The sequence below is a fragment of the Thunnus maccoyii genome, chromosome 18, assembly GCF_910596095.1.
Source record: "Thunnus maccoyii chromosome 18, fThuMac1.1, whole genome shotgun sequence".
NCBI classification, from domain to species: Eukaryota; Metazoa; Chordata; class Actinopteri; order Scombriformes; family Scombridae; genus Thunnus; species Thunnus maccoyii.
In genome coordinates this window covers 17534023-17545620 of record NC_056550.1, presented here as the reverse complement: position 1 = coordinate 17545620, position 11598 = coordinate 17534023, and the positions used below count along the sequence as shown (strand labels likewise).

Genomic DNA, 11598 nt, shown 5'->3' with positions numbered 1-11598 from the left:
AAAAAAAAAAAGATGAATCAAGTGGACAATAAGAACCAGATATTTATTAAATATAATTTTAAAATTACTTTAAAGTCAGACAGATCAGTATGATGGAATAAAGAAGTTCACAGATGGAAAATGAAAGGTTACAGAAATCACTGATTATGTGTGTGATACATACATGCGGCACATCATGTTTGCTCTGCATTTCGCACATTTCTGGAGAGCCAAGTGCACTTTAGAAAGGAGTGCCCACCTGTAGTCACTATGTAGATCTCCTTGTCTGTGACAGTTACAACCAAATGCACTTGGAGGAAATTTGCAGTTAATTATAGGTTATGGTCCTTTGCTTCTTTCAGTCTTGTCTTATAATGGTAATTTATGTAACACAAGTCATTTTAATAAAGAGATGGAGGCTGCTATTAGAGTTGCTGGATTGTGGCTTTTAGTATCCGTATTTTATAGTCAGTAGCAGTGTAATTTCAATGATTTAATCTATAAAAGTATATTCAGTGAGGATTAAACAATCATCCAGTTAATTTTCTGACATTTCTCCCACAATGTACAATCCCTGCCATGTGTTTCATTATCTTAAAACTACATTAAGACACTCAATATTCCAAGTGCACAACAAATAAATGCCAAAACAAGATAAAAATGACCCTAGATTGTGTGTGTCTGTGTACATGAGAAGGGATGGAACTGAAATCTACAACTGGAATGTCAAGCTGTGAACCCTGATGTAGACGTGAGTTAGTGCCGTTTATATCAGGCCTTTGACTGTGCTTTCTCTTCCTTGACCTCACTCTTTATCTAAAACACCCACGATCTCTTAAACAGCACATACGGATGTCTACCGATCACTGCCAAAAGTGTGAAGACAGGCTGCAATGATTCACTTCCATTCCAGAAAAATCAATAAAATTTTAACATGCAAATTTCGCTTTAGAAAAATATGAGACAATGGATGGTTATGTCTTGTCTTTTTTTTCTCCTCATTTATTATCGTATTTTCTTATTCGTTTTTAACTTTAATACCACTGACTATTTCTGAGCTTCAGTTATTGATTTAATAAGGAAATACTACATACATATCAGCTGGAAAGACGAAGGTAGAGGATGAAAGGGTCTGGGTTATGGTGCTCTCCCTTGCAGCTTTACCTCCCCTCCCCATTCCCATACTTCAATTTGGGGAGAGAGGGGCTGGCAAGGAGAGCAGTTCTGCAACATCATCACGATATTTCACATTGCCACAATATCACAACGAGGTGGAAGGTAGGTGTGACTGTTTCCAGAGGGCATCCTCAGAGTCCGGAGAGGGAGGGGAGAGACCAAAGGAGGAGGGGGGGGGGGGGGGGGGGGGGGGGGAGAGAGAGGGCGTAGTGTATCAGACCCTGCGGCGTGTGAGCTTTTAGTCGAAGGAGATGAGCTGTGCCTCTGCGCTGCCCGGCACAACCTGAGGGGCCTGCTGCTGTGTCTGCTGCTGCTGCTGCGGGCCACCAGGGGTAGCCACCTAGCAGGAAAGGAACGCGGAAGTAAAAATAATAAGATTAGGCAGGACTGAGAAGACACCAATCAATGATTAACTTAAAGGTTCTTGTGTCCATCTACCAGACAGATCAGATGTTCTTACTGCTAATACCTGTTAGTAAAGGAGGAAATAAGTGACTTACCTGCTGGTACATGGGCTGTTGACCTGGCATGTATGACTGTTGGGGGGGCATATTGGGATCCTGTCCTGGCAATGCTGAAATCATGTTCTGCATGTTGTATGGCTGGTAGCCCATGTAAGCCATACCGTTGGTGGGGGCTGCCTGGGACATGGGGGGCATACTCTGGGCCTGAGACGCCACATTCTGCACAGAACAGGGACGACAGTTAGTGGGATGATTATTTGTCTGGCAGTAGTATATGTGTATACGCGGTGATCAAAAACTGAAAAGTGGGCTACAAAGAGAGTCACTCAGACCTGGTAGCCCTGTGTAGGTGTGGGCTGGTAGTTGGAGTAGGGTGGACTAGTAGTGGGAGGGGCCTGACCGGGAGGAGGAGCAGGTTGCCCGTTGGTGCCTGGCGCCTGGTACATGTATGCATTAACCATATTGGGATCTAGTGAAAGAGAGGACAGTCAGTCACACACATAAACACACACATGTGCAAATAAAACGTAAAATGTAGTGCAGTAGTGCAACCATTTCTAATGAAAAGTATTCTTATTAAGTGTTCCTTCTATATTTCAAGTCAGCTGTGTATCTGACATCCTCACCTGTAGCAGGACCAGGCATGGCCTGGTACTGTGGTGGTGCAGTCTGCCCAGACTGGTTCATATAGATGTTGTGCATAGGTGAACCCTCCACAGAACCAGCAGGGCTGAAGGTGCCTGGGTAGCTGGGTGGAGCACCAGGCTGGTACACCACCCCTCCTGCTACGTTGGGCGGCAAAGACTGCATCTGTGTAAATGCACATCAATGAAAAGGTAAATATGGGGTCTAAATCCCCATTTCATTTAAATGATAATACCTGACCAATACAATAAAATGTGATGCTGATGGGAATCACAAAGCTCATAATTAATACTGGACTGCAGTCTCGCTCAATTATACACCATGCAGGTCCTCATGTCTGCAGCTTTTCATGTACATACATACATAGTTTTGTATATATTCCTTATTCATATATTTCTGCTCCCAAGAACTGTGAGACATTTGATTTCTGTTAGGTCAGGTTCATTCACTGACTGGATCCCCTTGTGGAAATAGTTTATTTTGACAGCAGATGATAGTAGACACTGTGTGTACCTGGGCGTAGGGCAGGGAGAAAGCAGGCATTTGAGCTCTCATCTGGATTGTGTGCTTCTGCTGCTCCAGACGCATCTGTCTCTCTTTTTCCTGCTCCTGGAGGCGCTGAATGGCCAGCTGTCTTTGCATCTCCAGGTACTCCTGTAGCACAAAAGCAAGCACTTATAAGCATGATAATGCACATCGACTTCTACATTCTCAGTGGAGGAGTTGTTTCATCACCTGTTTCTTCTGCCTCATGATCTCCAATTTTTGTGCTAGCTGGATCTGCCTTTGCCTCTCTGCTTCCTCTGCAGCACGGCGCAGCTTCTCTCTGTGTTCATCGCGAAGGGCGTTGAGGGCTGCCCGAGCATCGCGCACTTGAGCCAACTTGTCCTGCAGCCCCTCATAGTACACTACAAACAACATACATGATGTGACAGTTTAGAGACTGGACACATGGGGACACAGAGATCAATAAATTTATAAAAATTTATACACAAGTAGTGCACAACTAGCACTCACATCGCTTCTCATCCAGCTGGTTGAGGATGTCCAGAAGCTGTGGATGCATGTTGTTGATGGACTGGAAGAGTGAGAGCACGGCGCTGTCGTTGGTGATGCTGCGGCCACGCATGTGGTTGCTCTTCATGCGGTTAAGGAAGGTGGTGACGGCGTTCTGCAGAGCCTTGAGAAACTGCTCATGGTTCTCTTCTGACTCCCCGTTCTGGTACTGCTGCTGAAGGCAGAAACAACAGGGAAGCAGAGCACAGAGTGTCATTTGTTGTTTGCCCACACCAGTTCAGCTAGACATTAAAAAAAAAAATACTACAACTAACATCTACTCTCACATCACAAAGTTTCAACCTACCTCCACTATGCTGACTGGCTGCACAGGGACAGGGACATGACTTTCTACAGGCTGAGTGATTGCCGGAAGGGGCTCAGCCAATGGCACAGGAGCAGGGGCTGATGGGGTGGGACTCTTGCGAGCCTCTTCCTGTTTCTTCTCCCAGTACGTTCTGTTCAGGTAACGGGCCAGCTGGAATAGTGTAATACATTAAAATCAGTATTATGATATAGCATTTCCATTTGTATAGAATAATGGAGACATTTAAGAAGAGAAGGACATATACCTCAGGGTCAATATCTTCAGCTGATGGAGCAGAGGAATTCTGGAGAGAGTATATAAGTCATATAAGTCAGTTAGAGAGCATATTTCAATAATTAGTTTGAATCCTGTTAAAATGATGAAAAAATGTTTGCTAGAGAGAAAAGCAGCATGAGAAGAAGTCTTACCACGGGGGAAGTGTAGAGGGTGCTGACTGGTGGTGCTGAGGAAGTCACTGGGGTGGGGTCAGCTTTGGGATACATTGAGTACGAGTTCTTCTGCCTCTGTAGGTACAAATACAGACATTTAGCAGTTTTTCCTCTTTAAACAGGCTGTAAAAGCACAATATAAAATTTCAGCTGTGCGACCCACCATCCTCTCCTTCTCCTCAGCCTCGCTTTGGGACAGGGCAATGGCCAGCTGCAGCTCTTCTTCCTCCTGAAGAGCTGCCTCATCCCTCTTTGGGGGCATCTGGTGAGAGAACAGAGCCATAGTAGGATCCAGAGAGTGGAAATGATGGGAGAGGAGATCATCAGATGATCATTAAAATACACGTTTACATGTCGCTATAGAACAAGAAGTCCTTATAAAGATATATTTTCTCAGTACCTAAACTTCAAAGTTTGACCATCAACTAAGCCATCTCATTTCTCTACGTTAGTTTCTAAAATCATTACTTGTGACTGTTGGGACAGCGGGCTGGTCAGATACTCAGGAGGCAGTTCGGCGGGGCCTGAGGTCGGCGCTTTCCCCTCAGCCTTCCTAAGTGGAGGAGAGAGGGAGGGGTGGCTGGTGAGGAAAAGGGATCAGGAAGGACAAAAAACCTTGTAAATTAGTGGAGGAGAGCATGCCGATTGATGTATCTACATTAGGGCTGCTCGATTATGGCAAACATCATAATCACCATTATTTTGGCCAATATTGAAATCACGATTATTTAACACGATTACTCATTGATTCACAGAACAGAAATGCTTCCATTTTATTAAATGTATCAATCCACACAGAGTCCGAGACACGCATGAGTGACATGCGTCTCCCTGCATTTTTTTACACTCCAAGTCTATTTCCGTCACGTTTAGTGAAGCATAATCTGCACAGACAGCTGTTTAAATCATACAAATATCCCGCTGTATATGTGTTTTGAACTTATTAAGTGCTAGATTTATAGCACAAGACAAAACGAGAGCATTATTATGAAACGGAATAATTGTCCAGAGCCAAAATCGTAATTAAAAATAAAATTCGCCCAGCCTTAATCTGCATCTAAACATGCATATGAACACACAATAATGCTGAGTTTTGGAGAATAGCTAAATTCTTTAAATTTTTGTATTGCTATATAGATATTTATAGGGCAAATGCAATACAATTTTGAAGTACTACTCAGAGTTAATGCACACCATTAAATTGCAAAATGTATTATTAAATTATGGCCATGTATGCCATATAGGCCATGCCAAAAAGATGTTAGGGCCTATCAAAACACAATAACTTTTCTCAATGACATATATGTATCAAATATATATATGAAAAAAAAGGTCAAATGTGTGAAAGAGTAAACTATAAAAGCCCAAATAGTTGCAGTGATCTTCCAAAAAATTAATCACTTCTTCTTCAGTCAATGTTTTTGCACTGAATTTTAAGTTAAATGTGTTTTTAAGATAACTAATTAAATAACTAACAAATAGGGCTGAAAATATAACCTCTTAAGAGGAAGCAAAGCAAAAAAGCAACATATGCACACAAAGTAAGTTCATAGCATGAATAATAATAGACAAGATACAGCATTAAATTTTTCACCCACATACAATAGCTGTGGATGTTAACAGTGATCGAGCACAGAAGAAAAATAAGCTAAGAGCGATACATATTTAGGCTCTTCAAAAAAGTATACAGCACAACAATAGCAGGAAAATAAAGAATAGCTTTCATGTCATACAGCAGCTAATGAAAGAGTTGTCCACATTGCAGGAGACAGACAAAGTGGTGGCGTCCAGTGCCGCTGTAATTCACGCTCAGAGACAAAAAAACTTCATGCTAATTCTGGTGGTACCGTCATCAAATCTGGGGACTCACTTGTTAAGCAGCTCAAAGCACGGCTCGCACACACGCACTTCCTTCTCTATGCCAAACTTCGGAATGGTGGAGTACTTAGACGAACACTTGCCACAAAAAATCTGGCCGCAGGCTCGACAATGGTGCTGGAAGAGCAAAAAAACAAAAGCAAACACAAATCGAGGTCAACTTCTGCACATGCGCTATAAACATATGCTCCACACACGCTGCTGTAACTGAATGAAGGAAACCATAGTGCCCTAGTTCCAAGAAAGCCCGGCCTACCTTTCTTGTCATAACCCCAAACTGGACTCTGCACCGGTGGCACTCCTCAGCATCAACCCAGTCAGGAGCCTGGACAGACACACAGACCATTACATGTTATTACACATATGGTGAAACAATAACTCATAAAAGCTTTGTGCACAGTCATCCTCTCTTCTCCTCACCTATTTTTTTTTTAATACACCATTAAAACTTAACATGATTCCAAAAATATCACCCACTTAATAAACCTAACTCTACTTAAGTGAAATAAGAAAAACAAAAGCATCTCACTCTTTCAGCTGCAAACATTGCATCACTCTCCTTGAATTCAGGAAACACATGACCTGTGAGAAAGTAAAAACAGACATGTTAAACATACATTATATGCTTCTAATAAGAGTAGTAAACAAGAATATGTTATAACTGCTGTTTAAAACAATATACAGCTAAAATCTGTTTTCTACATTAAAACATTGTTGAAATTGGAAGTATTCGCTCTGAATAAATGACCTGAATATATAAATTTAGACGTGTTATTGCTTGTGGGGAGCGTCTGTTATACTTTCAGAGACCCTTAGTTTCCATTTCAGGTGAGAGTGACATTAAAAAGTTAAGAGAAAATACAGATAAGCCCACGTATCTGCTTACCTTCCACTTTCATGATCTGATAAGTGTCTTGAACCACCTTGTATTTGGGCTCGTTGCGGAAGGCGTGGGCCCAGGCTTGAATCAGGTAGAGGATCTTGTTTCTGACATTTGGTTCCGTCTGTTTCTGGCAGTAAAAGAACCCAATTTTTAACAAAATGTGTCTTTACACCTTTAAGTCCTTTTTATATTCATCTTATTCATTCCTGTTGTCACATAACATTGGTAAACTGAGCTGTTGGAACACTAACTGAATCAAAAAACATTGTGTTTGATGACAAGAACTGAGGGGGGGGAAGTCCCCTGCATTGGTCTGAAAAAAAAAATCCCTTCCTGTCACAAGACAATGACATCATCAGGAAGTCGATACCGGCACGGGCTGTAGGAGCCTGTGTCACATGATACAGCGAGGATCCAATCAAATATTGCTGGCTCATGCCGAAATGCAGCCGGCTGTATGTCAACAGTGAGCAGCTATCAGTAAGAAGAGAGGGTGGGAAAGGTGATAAGGCTTCCAGCCAGAATATGAGCAGGCAAATCACCCTGTCTATTATAAAAACTACTAGTTTACCCATTACTTTGATGGTGGAGTTGCACAGATATTATTAAACCTGATTCTATAAATGCTGCAACAGTTCACCCTTGTCAGCAAATTCAGCTTCACAATGAAAAAAACTGGATCACAGTGACTTGGGAAAAGAATGTGATTGTGGACAATACACCGCAAACTGACCGGAACTGAGGTATAAAAATCAAGAAACAAATAAAATAAAGGTCACCTTGAGCAGATCTTTCAGTTCCTCCATGGTTTGTTTACTCGCCACCTCATCGTGGACTGTCTGTCCACAGTTCTTCACTACTGACTCCAGCACCTGGAGAGTAAGGCCACGTCATTTTTTCTTTATTATGCACGTTATAGCAAAGCAACCTTCTCCCCAAAAAGAGGTATTTTGTTATTTTGACAAAAGAATACACTTGTGGAGAGGACACACACATGTAAAAAAAATATAATGTATATATATATAATCTATTTTTGACCAGCTGAGAAATAATTTAGCAGCAACATTTCAACTGCACAGTTTCCACTGTACACACATCTTACCTCAAGTGCGTAGAGTGCAACGTGTGGATTTTTGTCATTCAATTTCTTCTTAATGGCCCCGATGGCATATTTAGCTCTGTAAGGACAAAAACGAATATTTCTCAATACAGTCCAGTACATGTGATAAATTAAACCAGAAAAAGCATACATGCCCAGTTTTCTTCATTACAAATAAATGACAAACATAATACTCAAGTGGTTGAGCTATTTTCATCTTCAGCAGCTAGGTATATGAATGTACAGAGAAGTGGGCAGAATCACTCACTGTGTGTCTCCTTGTCGAATGAGATCACAGATCTGCAGGATGGATTCCCAGTCGGTCTCCAGCAGCAGCTGACTGGTGGCTTTATCTGAAATTATTACAGATGGTTAAAGCTCTAACATACAGTACATAATGCCTATTTAAATAACAACCATAAAATATCTGCTACACCAAACCAAGATAGCACAATAAATAACCAGCCTCCCCCTCTCTCCTAATTACAGGCCTGGACGTGTGATAGACTTGCTTTATGGAAACCATGTTCACCTGGGCTACATAGATACACAACATACATGTATTTTGTCTTTCTCCTGATGTTGGTAATGCTTCCCTTGATGTAATATAATCACACACTGATATTTTCTCAGTGAGAATTGATATTATTACTGTGGCATAAATGAGAGATGACTGTAGTAAATCCAAGCACTTCATACAGACACATACTGGATCTGTTAAGCTTCCAGACTTCATAACCTTCACCATGTGATATTGTGATGTGAGACAAGATATCATCTGGGGTTGACTTTTTTTATATAACCGTGATATCTTTTTTTTAGTTTATAAAGGATATCGTACAATTAATATACATTTTTTAAATGACTACTTTTTTTTTTTCAACCTGTTTGGTCATCACATGAACACGGCATTTCTCAAAATTGTCATGTTTTTAAATATCTTATGACAGTACTTGGACTCATTCCCAATATATAATCATCTTGTCATTATTACTTAGTTATTATAAGAAACGCATATTACCAACACGGCGAAGCTATCACAGGGCCCAAGAGCCCAAAAAACCCTGACTTGACTGTATAGAAACCAGTTTATGGTAAACTAATTAATTATAACTTTGCTTGGGAACATGTAACATTAAAGCAGTGGACATGATAAAGGCTTTAATGTGGGTTTTGCTTTGCATCTGATCTTCTTGGAGGTCCTGACTTTGAAGACAGTCCCTGTGTCAAATGTTTAAGACCTTCATTATGTAAGCTGACACTGTGCTTACATGATGTATATTACAAAATTGCTATGTTTTGTTACCACACTACAAATTACCACATAGCAAACCTGGTAATACTCCAGCATAGAAACAGTAAATACAATGCAAAGAGTGGGAGGAGGAGGGCTTTTAAAGGGTGTCAGCAGACCCTTTTTTGCCAGGAGGCACTACGAAGTTAACCCTATCATCTATCTTCACTACCACTCAAGCAGGTTAAATTAGCAATAAATAATTGCCTGACAGTCATTAATTACTCCTCAAAGTCACTGTTATTATCTGACGTGATTGTCAGTTTTCGATATGATGCATTAAACCTCAATATGACAGTTTTTTTTCTTGGGTTACCGTTTGGGTAAGCTAACAAACACTAGCATTTAACGTCAAGTTGCCAACTTTATCTTAATGGAGGGTCAGAGTAACGTTGATCTGCCCAGGGAATCGATTAATAGCTAATTTATCCATCTAGCAGATAGATAACTTATTCAACCTGTTGTGGTCTTGTGAATTCAACATTTAAACTCATAGATATCTGACTAAATGACAACGTTGTGTTTGGCTGCCTGGTATTCTTGCACACTCAATCCATGTCATTTGTTATATATTAACATTACTACACTGTTGGTGTGGACGACTAGCTGGCGTTGATATATTATGAACTAATTTGAAGCCAATCAAGAGCCTTGTTTAATGCTAGCTTACCTAATAGCACGGCGATATCACAAGATAAAGGTAACGTAGTTTCGATTTCACTTTAAGTAAAATTTCCCGTGTTCTCAACTTAATCAGGTTGCTAAAATTAGTGAACCTATTTCGGGCCTCCAAACAATAGCAGCGGATTTGTTAGCAGGCTAAAATTAGCTGGCCTGAGAGCCACAGCCCCAGCGTCTTTCAAAACAATACGCTGGAAAACATCGCACTTTAACTCATACTTGCCAAATGAAGTATCAACTTGACGAATGTGCTTATAACTCACCCAGAAGCCTCTCAAATGTACCTCCGCCTTTCCCCATATTAGATTCAAAGTCACAAAGTGGCTGTCGAGGTGCGTTGTTTGGTCAACGGATCCTAATATTTTCGCCGCTGAGGTTAGCCTGCTAGCTTCTTCTGTGTTAGCCACGGAGCACAGCTGTACGGCACTTCCTGCTTCTGCTTCTTCTTCTTCGTTGGTTTCAGAGGCGGTTTGCATACACAATGTTGCATTACCGCCTTCTACTGGATTGAAAATAAGACTCAATTCTCCTATCTACCCTAAATTATTAGATATAACATTTTAAAAAATGAAAGTAACAGAAATAAATAAAGTTCTTTCCCACCTCTCAACCCAATTTCTAATATTACTTCTCTACCTAGGCTCTGAGCAGCTCTTCCTACTTCCCACTTCTGCCGTAGAAACACCACCAACAACAGAGGGATGTACTCCTTCTAGTGACTGATGAATGCATCAGTCAAAATACTTCTCTACAGATGTGATATGGTAGTAAGAACATTTACAGTGGTTTACAGAAGTCCATTTTCAATGTATGTGCGCTGCAGGTTTCAAGTTTCCACATCACAAACTAGTTGTGATGTCACAAATCATGCTTGTAGGCCCACCCCTTAAAATCTGATTTTCAGTGAACAGAGAGAAACTTTCCATTTTCAGCAGATGAATGTGAAAACAGTCCTCTGGCTCAAACATCCAACTGTAGGAACAAGAGGAAAAACAAATTTTTGAGTGAAGGGAGACTTAAAGTAAAAGTAACGACAAACCTGACTGTTTGGCAAATGGCTTGTTGTAAATTAATTAATCGTAACTTTGTTTGGGAATTTGTAACAGCACAATATTAATATTACAGTGGTGGAAGAAGTACTCAGATCTTTTACTTAGTAAAAGCAATACTACAAAGTAAAAATACTCCATTACAAGCAAAAGTCATGCATTTAAAACCATACTTAAGCAAAGGTACGGAAGTATTATCATGATAAATGGACTGCATTCATATAGCGCCTTTCTAGTCTTCTGACCATTAAGTGTTCTACACTCCATTTCACATTCACCCATTCATACTAATTTACTGGAGGAGCCGTGGATCGAACTGCCGATCTTCCAATTAGTGGACAACCTACTTTACCTCCTGAGCCACGGTCGTCAAATCACTGTGACTCAGGATTGGGAGACTACTATCAGCTACTTAAAGTATCAAAAGTAAAAGTACTCAGCCCCTGTGACTGATATATTAAATCCATTTAATAAAGTACTTTATTAATAATGCATTGATGTGTAAACAGCATTTTAATGTTGTAGCTGCTTGAGGTATTTTAAACTCCTATATATACAGCTTATTCCAGTGGTTCCCACCCAAGGGATCAGGCCCCTTTTAAGGGTCACAAGAAAAATTTTAAAATCTACATTTCAGT

General features: G+C 40.6%; 1 protein-coding gene across 7 annotated transcripts; it reads right to left on the bottom strand.

Moving 5' to 3' along the window:
• Positions 1-17: 17 nt before the first annotated feature.
• On the bottom strand, positions 18-10360 carry hgs (hepatocyte growth factor-regulated tyrosine kinase substrate). Of its 7 annotated transcripts, none has more exons than XM_042392502.1 (20): positions 10175-10360; positions 8205-8289; positions 7940-8015; positions 7617-7709; positions 6841-6964; positions 6484-6536; positions 6211-6279; positions 5947-6071; positions 4545-4656; positions 4240-4368; positions 4056-4151; positions 3893-3931; positions 3628-3798; positions 3282-3495; positions 3000-3172; positions 2778-2918; positions 2246-2429; positions 1952-2088; positions 1656-1838; positions 18-1495 (listed from the first exon to the last, which is right to left on the bottom strand). In XM_042392502.1, exons 1-20 carry the CDS (start codon positions 10209-10211, stop codon positions 1394-1396), a joined length of 2343 nt encoding a protein of 780 aa, XP_042248436.1. In that variant the 5' UTR covers positions 10212-10360; the 3' UTR covers positions 18-1393. The 7 variants fall into 7 exon arrangements, with proteins under 7 accessions (XP_042248436.1, XP_042248437.1, XP_042248440.1 ...); XM_042392503.1 differs by having other exon boundaries at positions 3282-3492; XM_042392506.1 differs by having other exon boundaries at positions 4240-4338; positions 10175-10359.
• Between the last annotated feature and the right edge of the window lie 1238 nt (positions 10361-11598).